The following is a 22,487-nucleotide window of genomic DNA, read 5'->3' on the forward strand; positions in this document are numbered from 1 at the left end:
TATCTGTTAATGTTTCTTTGTCAACTCTGATTAGCGGACAGCAAAAAAAGACACAGTCAAGAGGCAACAAGAAAAAACAACAACACAAAACTAAAACAAATGAACACATGCTCCTCTGTGTTTATACCTGAGATGGCGAGCAGCATTTTCCTACGGGCTCCAAAGGTGGTGATGCCCAGTTCCTTCAGGTCCTGGTCTGTTAGAGTCAGGAATGTCTGGAGGTCAATCTGGAGGAAGCAACAAGTCAATTTAGTGCCACAATTCAGCTTCATCTACAGCAGGAACAGACATTTAATCATAAATGTCATGACCTCAACAAGTGGAACTTTTAGTGAAACTGCAGTTTTTACGTCAACTGATCTAATAGTTACTGTGATATTTCAGTCTAGGTCACAGTGATGGAGCTCATGCCTCTCTTTGGGTCAGACAGTCCCTCAGTTAAAATCGCCACATTAGAAGTGGGTTCACACTCTACTCTACCTCTTGTTGCTGGAAGACGTCCGTGTACTTCCCCAGGCCGAGCTTGCTGAACAGCTCGGGGAGGTCCGAGCCTTTCAGAGAGGAGCTCAGGCTGCAGCCGTTGCTGCCAGTTACTGAGGGGATGCAGTCCATGTAGTTGCTGCTGCTGAGGTAATGCTCTGCAGCTGTCCATAGCAGGATTAAGAGCAGAAATGAAAAACACATAATGGCGATATTTCAAAAGTTCGTAAAAAGGCTTTCACTTATGTGGGCTAGAACAGATGTAAGAAACAAACTACATTATACTGCGCATGAAGACTTAAGAAATACATACATTTTGATAAAACAAAACTCAACATGCAACAAAGTTAGACAGATGAGACCAATACTGATCCTATTTTACAGACTGATGTGAGATCAATACAACAGGCAGGTCGAAACGTCGTCTTTGTATTAAAGTCCTGCTTTTTGACATTGCGGCTACGAGCGACTTCACTTCCCTTGATTGTCAGTGGAAGTCAAAGCCATCTCTGAACCATCTTTGAACCCAACAATGAATAAAGGAATGAGTACAGAGAGTACATGAATCAGCAAAACAAAACAGCACCAGGCTCTGAGCGTGGGGTTTAAAACAAGTTCACCTTTGATGGTAGATTGTGTTTTCTCTCGAGTGTAGACTTGAGGGTCTGTTCTTTTCAGCGTTTCATAATTAACAATGTGGTATTTTTGTGAAGCTTATTAAACATAAAAATGAAACTGAAAAAGAGACTTTTTCACTTTCATCTATTTATGAAATTATTCCACCAGAGCCAAAAATGGAAAAAAAAATACATTCTGATTAACTTTGCTCAGGAACTCATCTCCTCTAACATATTTCCTCAGTACAGTGCTGAGATATAATCAGAGCTTGTTTGTCCTTGTAGAGAAAATTTCCACTGACCAGACTTGTTCTGCTTCCTCTTGGGGCTGCTGACAGCGGAGGGGAACTCTGGGTGACCGGGGAGGCCGTTACCGGCGCCGTTTCTCTCTCGCCAGTTGTCCGAGTCGCTGCCATTCCCCACACCTTCCCTGCTGCTGGATCGAGACAAGGACAGTGGGGAACCCTGGGAATATCAAGACAACAGGCGATCCAAACATTAGCATGGCGTTTCATATGACAACGGTGCATAACAGGCTTCAAAACATCTACGTACAAATACAAACTTCTACAACATATAACAAACAGCAATAAATTGTAAAGAAGGAAAACCCAAACAGCAAACACCAAGCCTGCTGCTCTGACCTCGTATGTGGTGCTCATGCTGGGCTTGTATGGGACGTGATTGGCTCTCCGCAGCTCCTTGATGGTCTCAGCCGGCATGGATTTGGAGAAGCCCAGGCCACTCCAAGTATTGGTAGGGGTCCTCACCTCAGTCACCACAGGCTTTTTCAACATAGCTGTGTAAAGACAGACATTGAGTGAGGGATGCACATAAACACCTATAGGTAGACTGTCAAATAAAGACTACTGCAGGTTGCCTGAATGTGACAAATACAGTTTTTTTTTTCCAAATCACATCAAACTATTTTGTGATGTTAATTCTTAATGTCACATGTGGGAAATATTATGCATTTGCTTGTTTCTTGGAAGATGTTGGATGTTACTCGTGGTATTTTATGCACCATTAACGGTCGGCATCTTTGGAATCTTAAAATATTTTTGGATAATTAAACTGAACTTAAGACTACATATTTTTGGTGGACGGATAAATGTTTGTAAGAAGGAAACCGAGCCCTCTACAGACTCTGGGCTCTACCTAAAACACTGTCCAGACACAGATGTGTGCTCACCTTTGGTTGCCAACAGCTTTTTCTGTTCATAGTCAAACGCCTGGAAAAAGACAGCAGACAGGTTTATTCCTTTTTTTCCTGAATACCACCAAGTGTGTCTCAATGTGTGCGTGTGTTGGATACATAAATCTGTTTACCTGCATGTTGGCAAAGGAGGTCTGTGGTGCAAGCCTGATTCTCTCCCTCTCGTTCTGCTGCGCCGCCCTCTCAGCCGCCCGCTCGCTGCCCGGTGCCCTCTTATCTGCCACGGGACTGTCTGACGAGCTGGACTCGGCGTCCGAGAGAAGACAGTCAGAGCTGTTGGGATTACAGATGCACACAGATGCAGAATGGTGAGCTCACAAGTTTAGCCTTAAGAGATACAGAAAAAGTACAGAACTGCAAAGCACTGGTTGCATTGCATAAGCCCTCTTTCATCTCATCTTCTCCTCATATTATCACACAGGCTGTTAATGTTCCTGGTTCATTGGGTTTGACTGCACACTAGTTACAGTTGGTTATTCTAATAACCATGCTGTTCAGGGGGAGTGTGTGTGAGCCCAGCCCATATGGCAGCCAATACCTAAACTCATAATTTCAATGTGGGGTAAAAAAAAAAAAATGCTTGTGTCACTTTCAGAAATATCATCTTGTTTGGTCCAAAGTCAAATCTACAGGCCTGAGTTTGACTCCACTGCAATTTCACCCCTGTGTTTGAGGCTTTCCTCACTTTGTCCACATCTAAAAGGGGATTAATAGAGGCCTGCCAAACTGTAACAGCGTGAGCTGTGTATGATCACAGAGGGGAAGCTGAGCAGTAACGAGACGAGCTGTGAATTATCACCAGATTCAAAACCTACTGTAGATGGGAGTTCTTGGTGCCCTGCAGGAGCTCCACGGCCTGTCGTTTCCCTGATGACGTCTTACATGAAGCCAGCATTTGTTTCAGCTCACTGCCGTTGGCTGAGTGAGAGGGGCTCCTGGGCATGCCCACCTCCACAAATGTGTCAGAACCTAAAAGGAAACGATTTCAAACAAGTTTTCACTTTATTTCTTGCATTTGATCGATCCAACTTTGAACAATGTGAAATTCCTGATGTTGAGTTCACAGCTGTCTTCTTTTCACTGTACAGAAAATAAATATACAACATTGTGAGAACCGCACACAGCCTGTTCTCAGCAGTGATGGGGCCGCTCGGTATAAAGGAGTGTGTGCAGCTCAGTAGTACAGTAAGTACAGTATGAGTACATGCATTTAAGTCTGACAAGTCTCAGCTGGGATCCTGGATTAATTAAACAGAGCAGCTGTAATTATAGAAGCCTTCGTCTGCTACTCTACTTTCAGTCTGACAGGAACCTGCTCTGTGTAAGAGGACATGTGCCCGCGTGCGTGTGCAATCAAGAATATCCGAAATGTGCACAGTGTCCTGCCTAACGTAAAATAATATGATGTCAGTCAATCTAATGAAGCTCTCCGATGTTTAATGTTTAAACAGTTTCCCCCAACAAACCCTCATTCCACAACACGGAGTTGAGTCGGAGTGGGCGAGCCAGTCCAAACACATTCTGGGACACAGGAGGAGGTAAGAGCGGGAGAGGAAACCTTACCAGGACGCGCTGTGTTCGGGGGAGGACCGACTCAGAAAACAGCGGGGAAAACCGAGACGCGTGAGAGTGAAGGTTTGAGGGGAAAACCGCGAGTGTAAGACACAGAGGAAATGAGGGCCTTTCTGAACCGCTAGGAGACCAGCAGTTAATCTGTCTCCGCTCCAACACAGTAAAAGTAGTCAGAAGGAGTATGAGGTTCAGAGGACAGTATGGAGAATAGAAATAAGTTCATTCAAGGCGTTTTCCTCAAAGTGGGTTTAAGGGTTACATAAATCTCAAGTGGAAAAATTTAAATTGGATATTTATGTTAAGTCTGCAAGGCCGAGGTCCAGCAGCGTCGAAAATGTTAACAGCTCAAAAATCTTGTCTATCCAAGGTTACAATCACACATAAATCCCCAGATTTTAAGTGACTCACAGGAGGGCCAAATACCTGATATAAGAAGACTTGGATATTTGAATTCATAGCCAAAGAGAAAGTTGGATTTAATTCATGATCATTTCCTTAAAAAAAAAACAACATGCTCAAACAAAACAGTCTTTGAGATCAGATTAATAATAAAAATGATTGAATGTGGTAAGAAACTGGCTCACTAGAGAAAGTAAAAATTACAGATGGAAGACATGTGGTGGGTGCTCTGCTCGACTAATAACTTACAAACTTTTTCACTTTTTCCTTTTTTCTTTTTGAATGGGTGGTGATTAGCAAATAAGCTCGAGCCTCTGTATTCTGTAGGACTGAGTAAGTTTTGTCGATAAAATGAAAACAGATGTGTCTTTATTGCATGCCTGCATACACCGACATGTTTTACACGTTTTTCAGCGCATACAACATCACGGTCATAAATTTCAGGCTGAACGTGGCAGATGATGCAATTTTTTGAGTATTTTGCTCTTGCCTAAAAACAGACTCTAGCACAACTCCCATTTAAAAACAAAACAAAATTTATAAAAAAAAAAAAAAGTTACAGCAATCCAAGATTCTGCAGCAAACTCTGGCCACTAGAAATAGGAGAAACCACATGTAATGGTCAACAAGGACATTTGTCATAGTGTGTGTTGCCAGGCTAGCTGAGCTGTGAGGAATACCTTCATCTGGGCTGGACTTGCTCGACAGCGGTTCTGATGGATTGTGCCCGCTGGCCTCCTGGACCGAGTCACATGGCGCTGGACTCAAAACTGTTTCTGCAAGTGACGCAGTGGCTATCCTCCCATAGACTGAGCCAGGATGCTGAACGTGTATGCAAACACAAACACACGCATCAGTGACATAAACATACAACAAAAAAAAAGTTGAATAATCATGCAGTATAACATACAGTACATACTGTTGCGGCTCGGCTCATACTACGCAAGTGGAAGAGCCCACATAAACCAGAGCTTGTGGAGTGGTTAAAACTCATGACAGAGACTGCTGCCTTTGAAAAGATGGTTGCTAGGGTTAATAATGTTCCAAATAAAATTAGTCAGATATGGGAAGTCTTTGTGAACTACATAAGGGATGTGCCATAGAGGGGTGTAAGGCATGGTTGGAAGGATAGTTACATTACATTGCATGTAATTGTATTTATTTATGCCTTGAATATGTATGAAGCATGAGGGGTGCCAGGGGTGGGGGCTGCCTTTGAGTTGTGGGATGAGTGTTCTGTTTTCATCAATGTTGTATTTTGTTTTTATTTTTTTCAGATGTTTTTTATTTTCTCTTTTTGTCTGTTTTTCTCCTCGTCCTATCAATCTGTTTCTCCTTTTTTGCTTTCTTGAACAGACTATTGATTTGTGCGATATCTGTAACACTTGAAATGTCTGTAAAGTTATGTTAAAACAAATAAAAATTTGAATGACAAAAAAAAAAAAAAAAAACATACAGTACATACTGTAAATGGACCAACCTTGACGTGTCCATTGAGAGTGCAGGGGCCCTTGCTGCAGTCTGGGACCCCATTGGCCTGCTTGTCTATGGGGGCGAGGCCCGGCGGAGGGGACGGTGTGCTCTGTGTGTATCCCTGCACACTTGACAGCAGGATGCTACTCAGGGTGGCCTGAGTGGCAGGGTGCAGCATCAATGGAGATGAGAAGCCTGGAACAATTTTCAAAATGTGAATAATTCATAAATGAAATTTTGTTTGGAAAAAGCAAAAATCTTTGCACATCTATTTCCTTGGCAGTTGTGTCGGAGGGTGACAATTAAGTCCAAATTAAACAAAGAAGAGTTCCCGCACACATAGCCAACGTGCAGAATTTATTGCGATGTTCCGGTACTAGACCTTTTTCAAGCAAATTCATTCTTTTTAATTTGCTTGAAAAAGGTCTAGTACCAAAACGTTGCAATAAATTCTGCAAGTTGGCTATGTGTGCGGGAACTCTTCTTTGTTTATAAATGAAATGTTTACAATGATCTATAAAGTCTGTGTGCTTCTGTCTGTCTGCGCATCTATCCATTTGTTAAAAAATAACTGACATAATAATGAAGAGATCAGCAGTTCCAGGAGAACACAATCCCAGTCACAGTCCCACAATTACCTTTGCATGTTTTGGTTTTTATAATGCACAGTATAATCTCTCTTGGGTATCACACTGGATTTAAAATAATCCCTCCACTTTAGAAATGTGCATAAAATGAAAGAGCAGCAGACGTCAGAAATGCAAGAGTTCAGACCTTGGGTGCTCGTGAGTGAACTGGGCCACAGTGACGGGGAGGGTGTGGGGGTGCTGGGGCTGGGGTTCTGCAGGGGGCTCATGGAAGAGTTTAAGCTGTTGAGGACGGCGTTCGGGGTAGCAGAGCTGGTGAGGGAGTGGGGCGCCGTGGCACCCAGGAAACCTGAGGAGGACAGAGAGGAAGGAGGCAAAGAGAGGAGAGAGCAGGAGATGGATGCATCAGCGGTGGTCCTGTCAGAGCTCGGAGCAATTTTTCAAACTAATCACACGTTACACTAAGGCCCTCAGAAAATAATCTTGGTCTTCGAGCTATTTAACTGGAATCCTACCAAACTGCCATCGACCAGACAGAAAACGAGAGAAAGAATATCTTACATTTCTACAAGGTCATGGATGCAAAAAGTACACATCGAGTGCGTCCTCCTACCCAACTAAACCATGTTATTGAAAGCACCAACAATGTGGTGCTTGGTGTCTTTACCCAAACGCAGTGTATGAAAACAGAAAGACGCAGTTCTGTGGCTTTAACAAGGGGCTAGTTTGGCTCCAGGAATAAGGCCAGGGATTCTTCTGGCAGACTGGTCTGTAATCTGAGCAAGAGAAGCATGTAGCAATTACTAAAGGCCAGGATGTGGCCGTCCACAGCCTCACCCCCAGGCCCCTGGGTTTAAACCAGCAGCAAGAATTTCTACTGTAGTGGGTCATCATGGCACATTGTGCTTCTTATTTAATTGTAACATCTCATTTGGTGGGGACACGAGCCCATAAAATGTAGGTCATTTGAAAAAATAAATGTATCTAATTTCTACATATTCTCATCATAAACAGCACTACTCTTTGCGGGATTTCATAAAAACGAAAATCAAAGTTTAAAAAAATCATCACGCATCCAGACCTAATATCAGTGTCCTATATACCTATGATCCCACGTCTGCAGAAAATAAATATATAAATATATGCAGGTGAATATTAAACTGTTGTGACAGTCTTGCCCTTTTATGTGGGTAAAAGAAATATCTAAGTAATACAACATTGCTTTGGTGTAGCTGGCATTTGATGATATATACACACGCACACAAAAATGCTGCATGTACGGATACACTGAGATCTATAGCCAGCAATAGTGCTTACAGCCATGCGCTGCTTCCTGTCAGCTTATTCTTTATCTGCTCATTACTCATATCCTCATTCCATGGTTTTTAGACAGGCTGAAATCACATGAAAGCGACATACAGATAACTAGAGCTAAATATTTATCACAACACTACTCTTACTACGATCTATTAAAAAATCACCCTTGGAAACCAAAAAGAAAAGAAAGAAAGAAAAAAAAAATCCCGACATCTGTTCCAAGCTGAACTCCGTGCCTTCGTGTTGAGGTCAGAGCTGCAGACAAACAAACTCCTACGCCATTATAACTGTTCATCATCCTATGATTCATGAGCTCATGATTCATTCAAACTAGTGCAACTAAATTCGTATTGAGGTTATTTTTCTGATGGTTGACTGATCAAAGATTTGCGCATGGGAGACTCAATTTGTAGCGTCATGGTGAGGTCAGACGAACAGCTCCTACTGTAAAGTGCACGTAGAGATGAAGGCGCCATGATTCACTGGCTGTGATTTATGTGGATGCTGGAAAAACATTTGTATCCGATTTATTCTAAAATCACTCAGTAACTCAGTAAACCAGGTGATAGGAGGCTTTAAGGACATCTGGCTCAGAGATATCTTCAATGGATGTGTTGCTAGGAGACTCCCTGTTTTGGTGTGTGTGCGATTGGTATGATGGTACGAATGACACTGATATATGAGAACATTAGTTCCTCTGCAAAGATATCGCATCCCTAATGCATTTCTTGAAAGAAACAAAAAAAAAGAAAGAAGGGGGATCGTTTAATCTTTCCTAACTTATTTATCTTCCCACCACCCACCATCATGGAAAAGTTTCAAGGTGGACAAAGTGTTTACCCAGATTGCTCAGCCCCAGTCCAGCTGAGGCCAAGATGTCCAGGCCGACGGGGCAGATGAGGGACGGGGACGGGCCGTTGGTGGTGGGATTCAGCGCCACGGAGGGCGAGGAGGACGACACCCCGTTGCTCTCCAGACCCAGGAGGAATTTTCGGGCTTCGTACATATTGACTGCGTTTCTCTCCACGCTCTTCACTATCACAGACTGAAAGAGAGAGAGAGGGAGACAGAAGAAAAGGTGATAAATAACCCAAGAAAAAAAAGAGGAGGTAGGAGAGAGGCAAAATAGAAGACATGGGAAAGAGGAAAAGAAGGGAGGGAGAGAGGGGGAGATAGAGTAGGGAACGCTGGCACCAGAGATAGGGAGCGAAAGGGAGGATGGAGGGGGAGACGATCATAAAGGGGAGGAAGGAAGAAGGAATTAAGTGAAGATTAGAAGGATAAACATTGAGGCAGTGTGGGAGAGAGAACGAAACATGGAGGCGAAATTTTGTGAAAAAGCGTTTTTTAATCTGTTACATAAAATTCATATCAATCTGACTGATACGAGCGGAGAGAATATGAGGTAATACTAGTTACTCAATGGCTTTTACGTGTAAAACACTATATCAACAGTACAAGAATTACAAACAGGAAAGATTTTAAGTCAGTTAGACCGATGACTTCGACATTTTCCACATCACCAGAAACCCTGCCCATAATAATCAAATAAAAATCAACATGGAGCATAAATCATGTCGTGGCTCTCTGTGTCTTGCCAGTGCTGAGCTTTAGAAAAATACAATCCAATCATGATCAATCTCTCCGACACACACAAACACACACACACACACACTGTCCTTTATGGTTCTGCCAATGTGCCGGGAGCACAGAGGCGACGGTATGCGTTTGGACGGGCCTTTTGGATTACTGCTGTCACCTCGTTAAAATGTTTAAGTGAAGGGTTCTTAAGAGGATCTGGGCTGGGTCAGTGTTTACTCTGGCACCTCCACACCAGTCCCCACAGGCCTGTCTGGTTTGGGCACCGGGCCCTGGCTCAGAGTGGGACGTGGGCACCTCAGAAGAGACAGTCGGGACCGGGCCAAGTGGTGAAATATGATTATGAATATTATGTGTTGTAGAATAAGTAGACCATGAGTAACATTAGAGGTTGGCTTTGACTATAACACAGGTGCACCACAGTTCCTGTTAGAGGTCGCAAATCCTATTGACTGAAAGGCAAAACGTGACTACCTTCAATTTACTACCCAATTTACTAAGAACACATTCAGATCAAGCCAGCGATTTCTTGGTGGGGAAAGCAGAGGCATAATGAAAATATTTACTTTTCCTGTCCATCGAGGGAAACATGCACAGTGAGGAGACTGTGATTCCTCCCCCCACTGTGGCAGATGTCGATTTGCCAAAACTTTTCTCAGAGTTGGTATGGCATGGTTCCCTCGCAGAAAAAGTTTCCAGTTTTTCCTTCTCAATCCCATCAAATGGTGATGAAAAGTGACACGGCAATCCATAATTTATTTCAATGTCATGCTGTGACATTTGATGGGGAGTAATTCTCGAATATAACAGCGGCTTATTTGTTTCTCGGGAGTCGCATTTTTTCTCTGCCTGACACAACACTTGAACAAGACAGACAGCAGCGATGTTTTTCTTTTCACGGTGAAATTCAGGATGCATTTCCCTTTAAACTATAAGGTTTATTCGCAGTTTAGGTTTAGTGGGAGTGATTCATTTGATTAATCTGGTCTCTTCTACTCCCCAGCATCACCTATTAAAGCCGGCATTAAAACTGACAAATAAAGGTGTCAGCTCCAAGAGCAAAATGTACAGAAGCCATGGAATAAGCATCAGTGGTAACACTTTATAATAACTATACACAGTTATAAATGTGAAATTCTTAATTAGTAAGATCATCTATTATGTGTTTAATTACTGTAATTAATTATGGGTTAAGCATTTGTAAAGTATTATGTCAATTACAAACCAGTTATTCACGAGACATCAGTGGTTAATAGGATCATTTATAAAGTGGAAGTAAATGATTTTTACTATAACTATTACTAAAGCTAAATGCTAAATTGATTTGCATGCTAACATTTGCTAGTAGCCACAAAGTGAAGCTGAAGTTGATGGGCAAGTAAGCCAGATTATTGCATCATTATCTCTGTTGCACAGGCTGTTTAGTTCAAAACTCGAAACAGCATGAAACTAGCTAAGGCTAGAAAATCTGAGGCATTGGTACTGCTCTTGCCTCCATAGAAATGAACATTGAATGAATTAGATCAATTACAAGTTTGAACTGATGGTGATGTGAGATGAAAAGTGAGGTCATCACCAGTGTAATCACAATACATCTTCGGGGAAACAGAATTGCCTGCACTAAACTGCATGGTTATATATCCAAAAGGTCTTGAGTCATCGAAGTCAAAACCAAAAAATTACACTGATTTATCCTCTGGATCTCTCTGCGTGTGTAAATTTATTACAGTCGATCCATCAGTTGTTAGCATACAGTATTTCACTCTGGACTGACTGACAGCGACGTCCCTGGAGCCCTGCTGCTAATATTACACTACAACTTTCCATGCTGTGCGAGTGTAAGCCTGGTGTCGTACCTTGCTGGGCTGTTTTGGCTTTGGCTTGATACTGATGAAGACGTCCAGCTGCTCCATTAGCGCTGTGATACACTGCGGCTCCACCTCAATGTCCTCTTTAATGTCAAACATCAATACCAGAGGCAAGCAGCCCTGTGGAGCAAAAAAAAAAAAAAAAATTAATACATGAAAAAGTGCATCAACAAAAATATTAGGTTTTGCATGTCAGCTGCCGACTGGGTTTGTATATTACAGGCTTCTTCATCGTGACAGTAGTAAATTATCCTTTATATTCCACCATTGGCAGACCTGCATGTTATAGCCATACCCATACCAATAAATACAAGATTCACTGCTGGATTCATCCCACACAGGGCTTTGGGAAATTCCGCCAAGAGCAATCTGTTTTGCATGATCACCACCACAAGCGCCACAGACATCTATATTTTGGGCCGAGAGCTGGACAGCGCTCCTATTGTGAGTGGGTGTAATTAGCAGCAGAGTATAGGGCCAGGCTGGCTCTGACAGGGCCTGAGATTGGAGCTGTAATCTACAGTCTGGCTGGAAGAGGCCAAATCACACAGTAGACACACTACTGCGGGCAAGGATGGCTGCTACTTTCACAGCAAACTCTCCTACACCTCTTTCCCAACCTCCCATCCCCTGCTTCCTCCCCTCTCCCCTCTGACTCCCGTTTTTTTTTTCTCTCTTTCTTTCCGCTCCCTCAGACAGACAGTGAGAGGATCCTTCTTGTGTGTCCTGTTTCCAACCCAAGAGAAAGTCATCATATTCAGTGACTGCAACAACTTTAGCATTTGGTAAATGTCTTTGGGGCCAAACGGGAGACCGCAGACAAAGAGAAGGCAGCTCTGGCAGAATTACTGCCCTACATTATGGATCTCCACACAGAAAGCCAAAGCTGTTTACAGCTTGAGAGTTCATATATGCACCAGCTCAGCAGAGGCCTCACACCAACAGTAATTAAACAGCCATCACTTTTGCACATTTTTGAAACAAACTTCTGATTATATTCATAAGTAATTCAGATAAGTGTAGGCCTCAGTGGTCGCGGGCAAAAACACAAGAATGACCACATAACATTTTTAACCGAGAGAGATTTAAATGCGGGGTGCTTCCTCCTGGTCCAAAAAATGCTAATGCTTACATGCTGATATTTGAATTACTGACAGGGCTGAAATTCCAGTCCTCCAAAATCTGGTGTACGTTCAAGCCAAACCATTAACACCAATAAGGATAATCTGTATGTGCACGGGTCATTGAGAGCTCAAGTCGAGCTGATGCAAAATCTGTGCGTCCGTATATCACATGCAGGCACCCTGTGGCGGCGATAAATCACGCAGGCTAACCTTGACGTGGCTACAGATTGTTGTTTTAACTGACATGGACGTTTCAGCAGTTTCAGCAGAGCCAAGCAAATCTCTCCCAAGGCTATTCAAAAACCCGCCTGAAGGTAATCATGGTTTCTCCTTCAACCTCATCTCAACAACACACACACACGCCATGATGATGTTAATGAAACAGTGACAGCCATTATAGCTACCACACACACACCCACCATGTGGAATCTGTGTATGCAGAGGAATATTATTGCCATTGCCACTCTACAAAAATAAAGCTTAGCAGACTAGAAGTCATTCTTCTCAATCAGCGGATGTCAAACAAAAACACAAACTTGAAGTACACACCATGAGGTACTGCCGTGCCAGGCAGACCGATTCGATGGTGCCCTGAATGTAGACTGTGGATTTCTTCTGGGGGCTGTTGGGGTCAGGGAAGTGGATCTGGGCACCTGTCCTCTGGGTGATGTGCTTGATGTTGCTGCCGTTGCGGCCCTTCATGAAGAGGTGGTGCTGGGGCGCGATGTCCAGGTGGGTGGTGACTGAGATGGTGCTCGCCAGGCTACCGGCCAGGTGCTCCAACAACAGAGCCGTGCCCCTCTGAGGGAACAAAGAAGACGAATCACTGAAATAACTGACAAACTATGTGAATAGAGCAAACCCTCTGCTTATTGTTACTTCACTATTATGTTATTCAAGGTTAATGGTGTTGTACTGCACAGTTTGTTAAGCCGCTTGAGGAAAATGTATGACTTGTGATGTATCTAAAATATGTCTGGAGGGGTCTGTACAAAAATAATGAATCCAAACAAGAGACTTCAAATATTTAAGTTATTATATTATACAAATATATGCTTGATGATATGCCATGAAGACTATTACATCAGAGCCAGCCGGTCTTGCATTACAGTATATTTTTGGGGCTTTTTGCCTTTAATCAATAGTGTAGTAGTAGAGAGAGAGAGAGACAGGAAATGGGGAGGCAGAGAGAGGGGGAATGACATGCAGCAAAGGGCCGCCCGAGTCGGCATTCGACACGGGGCGGGCTGCGGCGAGGACTACAGCCTTTGCACATGGGGCGCCTGCTCTACCATTCATTCATTATATCATTATTAATTAATCTGTAAATTATTTTCTGGATAAACAATTGTTTGGCCTGTAACCACTCTGTGCAGTTCCACTCACTAAGGTCTTCGAAAAGTTTCAAAAAACAGACCAAAACACACATTATGTTCTATTCACTTTGATATAAAACAGAAAATCCTCACATTTATGAGGCAGGCACATGTTTGACAGCTTTACTCTAATTCTTTATCAAAATGTATATGTCGGTGAATTTCCTGTCACTCTTCATAACGATTAATAAACATCTCTTTTCAGCTGTGACACCGCCTGTCAGCAAATTATACAAGTGACAAATTACAAAAGTAATAATATTACATCTTTGTTTTGGATGCAAGAACATCAAACAGTAGACACAGTTAATGTATTAAAGAAATAAACATGCAAACTGCAACAATTTTTAATTTAGATTAATGTCCAGACCACATTACAGACTAATTGGTTAACAAGGAGAGGAGCTGGGCCATGTTTCCTATTTTCCAAAATAAACATCAGTACTTTCTGCACATCCAATGGAAACCATTATTTTCATTACTGTATTTTTTCCACTGCATCTGCTGGCCGGTTGAACACTCATTCCTCTCTGTCTCTCCAGTGCTTCTGCAAGTCATCAGCTGGCCTAGTAAAAGTCAGGCATTTCCAGTGTGCGATGGGAAAACTACACACTGTGGCCAACACAACAACAATCCACGGCAGTTTTGGCAATCCTCAGAGGTGTTCCAGGGGTCTCACACCACCACATAACATAGCGCACATACTCATCTAATCCTCGAGACTCCATCTGGGTATGCGTGCCAATACTGAATGACCCCTCAGACCTACCACACACTTGGGAGCTGTGCTGCAGCATCACATATGTACATACCGCATATGCACACATTTAATATACACAGAGAAAACAGAAAATTTACATAAGTGTGCAAATCATAAAAGAAGTGGAAGATGAAAAAATGCCAACTGCACTGGCAAACATGACTGAGCACTATATTGTTAACGGAGGCCCAGCACTGGAAAAAAGCCAGACGGTGGGTATGATTTTTTGGCAGAGACAATGGGAAGAATCATTGGCGAGATTTAACTAAACACAACTCGGATGCCAGTTCCGGTGGTGCATTTGTATAATGTACAGTGTGTTTACGAACATACACAGCTGCAGAGAGAAAACACAGTAAGAAACACATACTGTACTATAAATGTGACTCAGGAGAGATGTGGGGACCAGCAGCTGTCCAGTTCAAGCTACCAAACATCTCTCATCACTCTCTTGCCCCTGTGGCGCTAAAAGCAATGAGGCAGTGCATACGAAGTGAAAGTGAGGCACGCCGACAGTGTTGGTGGGCTTTGACGCGGTGTAGCTCTGGAAACCTTTTCTTGGTCTGTGGCTTGCCATGTAAACGGGTGGAGAGGAGTGAGGGTGCTAATGCAAATATTGTTACACTCTAAAATGACTGACAGGGAGAGCACAGGTTATTTCATTCAAGACGTCTCCAACACTGGCTGCTGGTTGGGCGGTCGCCGGTCGGGGTTATGACATTGTGATTTAGTTCATAATTTCACTCCAATTTAAAAAGGGAAAATGAACAAACATTTTACATCTAGTACTGTACTGAAATATTGAGTCAATATATAGAAAAATATTGCACACTAGTGTCTAGGCTAGTGACTAGTGTCCAACCACTGCCGTCATGTGAGCATGACAATGTGTAGGTGAATAAAAGCCAAACTGTAAAGCATTTTAGGTTACAGCTACAGGTGGAAAGTTTTTAACTCGATACAAACCTGTACAGAACTGTGCGTGTTCATTTCAAAGCACAAACCAAGAAAACAGAGCGAATCCAGATCCTCCCTGTCACACAACTGTTCAACAGCTGCTCACCTTGACTGCGTTGGCGTTATTCTGCGAGCCACGAACCACGCCTGTGGCCCTGTAGAGACGTGTCGGGGGCTTGAAGGAGACTGTGAGGTTGTAGGTCTGCGAGATGTGCTGCACGGTGGGGGAGCCGGGGTCAGACTGCATGATGGCGGGAAGCTCAAAAGACAGCACCAGAGGAAGCAGCTCCTGCAACATGGAGGGAGAGAGGAGGGGGAGAGGAGGGAGGGTGACCAAGGGAGAGAAAATATCCCTCTGAACGTGGTGGCACTGAATGCATCAGCCTGATGACTACTGAAGTTTTTGGAAATCTGAAAGCTTGTCATTATGCTGTCACTGCTTTTGCTAAAAGAACAGAGAAATAAAACATGTGCCAACAGCTTTGTTAACAAAAACCATAGCAGAAACAATACACAGCCTTGACTGATTACAGTAAGACCATTTGTACACCAAGTAAAAACACAGAGGTGAAAGAATGATTTCTTTACATACTGTGGATTTATGTGAATGGATGCAGAGACATAACAACCCTTCCTCCAGCAGGAGGTGGCATGTAAATATGCCAGCTCAAATAAATCCAGAGGAGTTAATCAAAATAAGGTCAGCAGTGCGAGAAACAAGAGCTGACCTTTGTTGAAGTATATTATGGTGTATATACTGTGGAGGTATCACAGGGGAGATTGATTTAAACATTATGGCTATGCAGTCCTTCAAACTATGGTTTAAAAAAAAAAACTGCAAACATCAGTGGTCTATGGCCTGCTCACCCTCATACATTAATTTCAAGTCACCAAATGCAACCACAAGGAACGGCAACAGACATCAGCTCTCGTCATTTGTATCGCAGCAGTCATTCAAAGAAAATAGATGTGGACAGGAAGGCTTTGCTTCATGCATACACATACTTATGCATGCATGAGAGAGAAATCACGCAGGCACACACCCATAAGCAGACAGACTGAAGGGAATGCACATGTACACACTCACAAAGAGGAGTGAATACAAACTCTGCCTTTCTCTCTCTCTCTCTCTCTCTCACTCTCTCACTCTCTCACACACACACACACACACACACACACACACAGAGCGTTATCCAAACACTGACTCTCGGGCAGAGCGCCACTATGGTTTTGGCTGCCAGTGAAGGGCAAGCAGCATGAATTGCTCTGACCAAAGAAATGCATCCCTGATCAGTCCCATATGCGCTTGGCCTTACATTTATATCACGTTTCAGCACTCGCTCTCAGAGGGCTCGAGAAATTTGGGTCAGCACTGAGGGAAATGCAAGAGAGGACAAGCAGAGCAGCAGGAGTCAGGCGCTGAATGAAGAATAGACTGATTTTTATGGTGGAGCTGACCTCAGCGGTTTTTTTCTTTTTGCAGAAGCCTACCTGGCAGATATGAGTTTCACATGTATCCAGGCTGAGAGCGCTGTTAAAAGGTCTCAGTTCTCCCGACTTTTCGGGGTGAGAGATGAAGAAAAATGAAAATATCTTCAAGGTGAAGCAACGGGCCAGACCTTTCGTCACCTGCCTGTCAGCTTCTCCTCTGAAAGCTTCTAAAAATCCTCAGGGGAATCCATCACCTCAACAACCGACTTGTTACAGACTCAAACAGATCCCCGCCCGAGACGGCCTCTGAAATACAGTAGACCTAACACGTCCTCTACAGGGTATCTGAATGTTTAAGGGGCCAAGTTACGTTCACTGCTAATGGAGCTCGGGGAAAAAGGCACAACACAGCCACCTCTGGTTTCAGGAGAGATGGGGAGGATGTGGTCTAAAGGCCACCCAGGACCTAATACAAAGAATACTGTGTAGTGTTATGCATTGGCAGCCTCAGCAGCACAGCATTAAGAAACCCTGCATTTTACTGTGTGCTGCCTTGATATTAATACAACACAACCACTAAAACTTCTCTCAATCTCCCTTTTAAACTGGATTTAATAAAATACTTTAATCTTTTGGGAAATAAGCGTTTCCACTATTTCTTGCCAAGAAAAATTTGAATATATGATGAGGATGTTACTGAATCTGTCTCTTTAATATGAATGTGGAAACAGGAAGTGGTCATCTTAGATTAGACTGAAAATGTGGAAACAAGAAAACACTAGCTCATATAAGAAAATGTTGTTATAACCTATTTTTTCAGATTTTCATTAATCAAAGACGTATATAGTTTACCCAATAAGGTGCCAACATTTGAAATAAATCCTTCAATCACTCTCATTCTGCACAACTTAGTACTGTATGTTATTTTTGGCCAATTTATCTCTGTGTTGAAGCAAAAATAGCTTCAATGAAAACAAGGCTGCTTTACAGAGGTGCACTTTTCTAAGTACAGGAATGATTGAGTGGACGAAGTGCGGGAATGAGATGAAAAGAAAATCTCTCCTCTGTGCTCCTCCCTCCTGCTGCATTTGAGGAAACTACCACTAGGTTAAGTGATGTCGCTCATGATTAATGTTTGGAAAATGTGTGGAAGAACTGTCTAGTCATAAGTATTGGGTGTTTGAAGGATCACCATACAAGGTGTTTGGGAAGCATGCAATGAAAATGAGTATCGAGGTCTGGTTCCATCAAAAGAAGCCAAGTTGACAGAGGGAAACCTGTCTTTAGATCCATCCCGCTCATCCGCTGCCTCTGTGTTCTTTGGAGGTCTGAGCAATCTTTGTGGTCCTCTACAGCTTCTATTATAAACCCCTTTGTGCAACACCGGTACGGTTAGGTTTGACTCTTCTTTTTTTTCCACCCAATACAAAAAAAAGAGAAGAAAAAGAAAAAGTAGATGAATTGGGCTGCGGCTTGCTGCTTAAGAAAACAACCATTAAGCACGGAGAGGTATGCATACATGCCGACATTTGCCAATACACACTGCACAAATATCCAGCATGACCTTCTCGCTTTCTCCTTCTCTCTCTCTTCATCACACACACACACACTCACTCGGTCATTCTCATGTGCACACATAGTCTTGTTAGTTTTGGTCACTCTGCAGTGAAGGGAACGTGTTCGCTGCAGACAAACTGCTGCGGTGTTGAAATACAGCGAAAGTTCGGAGATGTAACAGTTCACACGAGCACAGAGGTCCTCCGCCCACAGAGTCTGGGGGCTGGAGGCCGAGCTTCCAGTCAGAATGAAACTCAAGAAGTAGATGAGGCTTGGACATGGGCTGCAGATTGGCCCTGTGAAAAGGGCTGAGGCTCATGCCTGTGTTTTACAATTGTTCTAGGGAAGTGGTCTCTGGGATAAGTTAGGAATGGTGCTTGCGGCTTAGAGGAAGTGCTGAAACCGAGCCTGAAGTGCACGATTACCTACTGTAACACACTGGCCCTCTCCCATTTTAGGATTAGGTAGGAAACTTGGCTGTTTTGTTTGCTGCCAATCCCTTCTTCTCGGCAGCTTTTATTATTTTGACATGACACAAACAATCAGTGTTTCCTGAATCAGAGGTAAAACCCGACACCTCTCTCTGTAAGTGGACATTGGAGAAGTTTGGGAATTTGCATGTCAAAAAGTTCAGTTTGATTGGACTGGGCTTGTCCCACAGAGAAATTAAAGGGAAATGAAAATCCGGTGCGGACTGCACCATAATCCATTAAAACTAATCCACATGATCAACGTGGTTGTCGTGTTTCCAAACTAAGGTTGTGACAGCTTAATATCTGGAAAAAATATGGCCGATAGGAAAAACAATGAGCCTCATGCTGTGGGAGAGGTGTCAAAAAGTTTTTATGGGCGTTTTGAAACTTTTTTTTTTCCTGTGAAACTGTCAAAAATTTAAGCCAACCACTATCGCTTGGCTGCACGAAAGTCAGAACTACAAACTTACAACCCTGCAGGGAACAGGGCTGTTTGATATTCAAAAGTCTGGACCTATAAGGAAAACATGGCCGAGTTCCAACTTACCCTTATTTTTACTCGAGCTGCCTCCACCCCTCCTGGCTGCCCTGCGATGGACACCTGTTCACAATAAAAAGTTACATATGTAAATCAGTTAGCCGGTCCCTCACTCAATCCAAAACAAATAATGGCTCAGATCTTTGCATGTAGCTGTACTTAATTTCAGTGTCGAGAGCAAAATCTAGAACAAATGCATGAAAACATTGAAAGGCCTGACCCAAACTGAGACCTGATCCCTTTCTGTGGCATATTTTCGTGTTCATGTTTAGTATTCTTGAACCACATCATTACTATTACCATGAATCTAACGTCCTAATTAGCAAAATGTCCTTCACAATTTAAGTGATTTAGTCTTTAGAGATGAGAGGCATCAAATAAAAGTGGTAATAAATGGTCTCATTAGATTTCTCCTCTTTTATCCTCCTTCATTAGAAACTGCCCGCCATAGTGGAGCAAACCAACAACTGATCCACTGCGTTTCTGCTCCAGATGCAGCAATTATTGAAAAACAAATGATGAAACAAACACTAAGCAGATCAGTCTGGTCCGACTCAGGCCCTCATTATTCCCACAAGAACAAAACACACACGTACACACACACACACACACATACGGCGGGGTCATGCTATGATCAGTTGTACTTGATAACTCCCAAAATGAAAATCACAGTTGAAGCCTCATGTTTGTGATCACCTGTCCTGTTGAAGTGTGCTGTAACAACATCCTGAGTCCTACCAGCTCCATGGAGAGTGAGAGGTAAGTAGCCACTTGATTGTTTTCACAGTTGTCTATATTTACTTATCAACACCGCTGCACTCGTCAATACACTCTGAATCTCAAAGGCTCCGCCGCAGCGAGTGAGCTTTTGAAACCAGAAAGACACCGACTGCTCGAGGGCTCTTGGGCCTTGAAAGGAGTCTCTTGCTACTTATCAGCCTTTACTTGCATCATCAGAGTCAGACTGGGGAGGTGGGGTGGGGTGGAGTGGGGTGATGGTGGGCGTACACAGGCAAACCACACTCTGCAGAGCTCACAGAAATAAAAACTGAAGCAGAACTTGGATTTAGAAAAAGTAAAAATGAATTTGTCAGTAGTTTAACACACAGGTGCACAGTAGAGCACCTGGCCACGATAAGCATCTGATGCCGTGCCTGGCAGCGTGCTCAGCTCCTCATACTAAACTTTAATGGTAATTACAGCAGGATCTTGCAGCTCTTTGACTGAGCGCACCGGCTTCCTCTGGCTGGGCCAAACAAAACAACAGCCAACAAGACCAACACTCTGAAACCCGTCCGGTCAGAGACACCGTGACAGCCTGTAAATGGAGCGGAGCGGAGCAGATCAAAAACATTTTTCAGACCCAGTTGTGGACGGATGATGATGTTAAACACTCTCGAGGCAGCAGAATGCATTGGACTTACTCAAAACATAATCATGGTGCAATGTTGCGGTCGATTAGATTGAAGGAAAACATACGATCAGGCAACTCTTTGAACGGCAAGTGGTGAACGTCTCGTCTATCTCATCCATCACACCTCAGTGTCCCCGCACAGTGTGTGTAGTTGTAGATCCGTGTTGCGTAGCTGCACAAACCTGGTTGCTTTTCTCTGTCTGGTTGTTCCTGTTAGAGTCTGGGAAATGGATGTGGCAGCCCGTCTCCTCCATCACCCTCTTGATGTTGTTGCCACCTTTGCCAATAACGTGAGAGTGCTCTGTGTGGGAGACGTCCATCTTGAGAGTCACCCGGTTACTCTAACGAGCAGAAAAGACAGGGCAGGGGTGAAGAGAAGATCAATAACACTCACAAGAGCTCTGTGAGTGGGAAATGGATGTGTGTTTTTAATACATGAAAGGCACTACAGATATTAAACCTCAAGCTGGACTGCACAAAAACATTTCTGGGAGCATCTTCCTCCAGGTTCAAATTGAATTGGTCTGTTTTATGGCGATGAGCCATTTTAAAGAACAAACAAACCAAGACAAACTGCACTCTCTGCTTCACATCCTGCTCAACTGATTATAAATCTTACTTTCATAAGTCTAGAGCAGCATCTGTCCTTTTTACTCCATCTAAATAGTCACAAGACCCAGAACCTACAATTTCCCCTTCTTTAAACACTTTCATATGCTGCAGTCATTTAGGAAAGAAGTAAATGAGCAACAAAATATGCAGGATATTAAAAAAAAGAATCAAATTATCAAATAGCTTTGCTGTGCGTCTGCCAGACTAAAAACGGCCTTTCCGTGACAAAACCATATGAAATGCTACAAACTGAGCCAATCACGTGCTGCCCTCTTTTGTGTGTGTGTGTCTGTTTTGAAAAGTGCACAGATGATTGCCTGCCCCCAGGGGGTGCTACAGAGCAGGCGCCCAGGTAGTCGATTTCTTGTGTTGCCATGGCAATGGAGCCTCAGCATGCACACACACACACACACACGGAAATTCACAGAAGGCTCTGGATGCGAGTATCCGACTAGTTGCACCGCACCGCTGCGTGCAATCTGTCACTTGGACAGCGAGCGAGCCGAGGGTGAAACACATTCAGTCCAAGTGGAGACCAAGAAAGGGTGAGAAACAGAGACTGGAGAAACATAAACATCCAGTCTGCCTCCACAGCAATAAAGATGCTTACTGTACCTTTGTGTCCAGGACGGACATAATTCTGTCTTTGGCTTCCCGCACGTTCTCCCTCTTCCCGCAAACCTTGATGTGTGGATCTGCAGGGAGAAGGGGGAAAAAAAGAGAAAGGGAAATATTACAAAGTGGAAGCAGAGACTGTGTGTTTAATACGTCTGCATGTTCGGTAGACTACAGTATGTGTGTGTGAGTAAAGGAGTCAGCGCTGATGAATTTCAGATTGAATGTGAAAAGTGGGACACAAGTTAAACACTTTAAACCAAACATGACACAGCAATCTGCATTTGTCAACAAATTACAGCGCGTCCGAGAAAAGCTCCGCAGCAGTAATTGCTGCTTTGATATCTGCCGAGACTCATTTAAGCCAGCAAGTAACCACATGGCACAGAGTGGAGGATGGGGAGGGGGCAGCTCTGTGTGGAATTGCATTCAGGCAATCCATCAATCAGCAGAGCCCACAGAAAACACTACAACTATGAAGATCATTTCTGCTTCAATTCAA

The 22,487-nt window shown here is 43.3% G+C and overlaps 1 protein-coding gene across 1 annotated transcript in view; it reads right to left on the reverse strand.

Annotated features, from left to right (window-relative positions):
- Positions 1 to 22,487, reverse strand: part of bicc1a (BicC family RNA binding protein 1a) — a 56,409-nt gene that overhangs the window by 4,601 nt on the left and 29,321 nt on the right. Inside the window, exons 4-20 of the mRNA XM_085799766.1 lie at positions 21,986 to 22,065; positions 20,941 to 21,099; positions 19,354 to 19,407; positions 15,452 to 15,634; positions 12,802 to 13,053; positions 11,117 to 11,248; positions 8,502 to 8,706; positions 6,532 to 6,693; positions 5,765 to 5,952; positions 4,965 to 5,106; positions 3,129 to 3,282; positions 2,427 to 2,586; positions 2,290 to 2,329; positions 1,742 to 1,896; positions 1,400 to 1,562; positions 481 to 644; positions 128 to 227 (exon numbers count right to left, since the gene is read on the reverse strand). Coding sequence (XP_085655892.1) covers positions 128 to 227; positions 481 to 644; positions 1,400 to 1,562; positions 1,742 to 1,896; positions 2,290 to 2,329; positions 2,427 to 2,586; positions 3,129 to 3,282; positions 4,965 to 5,106; positions 5,765 to 5,952; positions 6,532 to 6,693; positions 8,502 to 8,706; positions 11,117 to 11,248; positions 12,802 to 13,053; positions 15,452 to 15,634; positions 19,354 to 19,407; positions 20,941 to 21,099; positions 21,986 to 22,065 — 2,493 coding nt within the window. The remainder of the gene's footprint in view (positions 1 to 127; positions 228 to 480; positions 645 to 1,399; positions 1,563 to 1,741; positions 1,897 to 2,289; positions 2,330 to 2,426; positions 2,587 to 3,128; positions 3,283 to 4,964; positions 5,107 to 5,764; positions 5,953 to 6,531; positions 6,694 to 8,501; positions 8,707 to 11,116; positions 11,249 to 12,801; positions 13,054 to 15,451; positions 15,635 to 19,353; positions 19,408 to 20,940; positions 21,100 to 21,985; positions 22,066 to 22,487) is intronic.

The sequence above is a fragment of the Trachurus japonicus genome, chromosome 15 (assembly GCF_045865225.1).
Source record: "Trachurus japonicus isolate A0001 chromosome 15, Traja_1.0".
In the NCBI taxonomy this organism is placed as follows: Eukaryota; Metazoa; Chordata; class Actinopteri; order Carangiformes; family Carangidae; genus Trachurus; species Trachurus japonicus.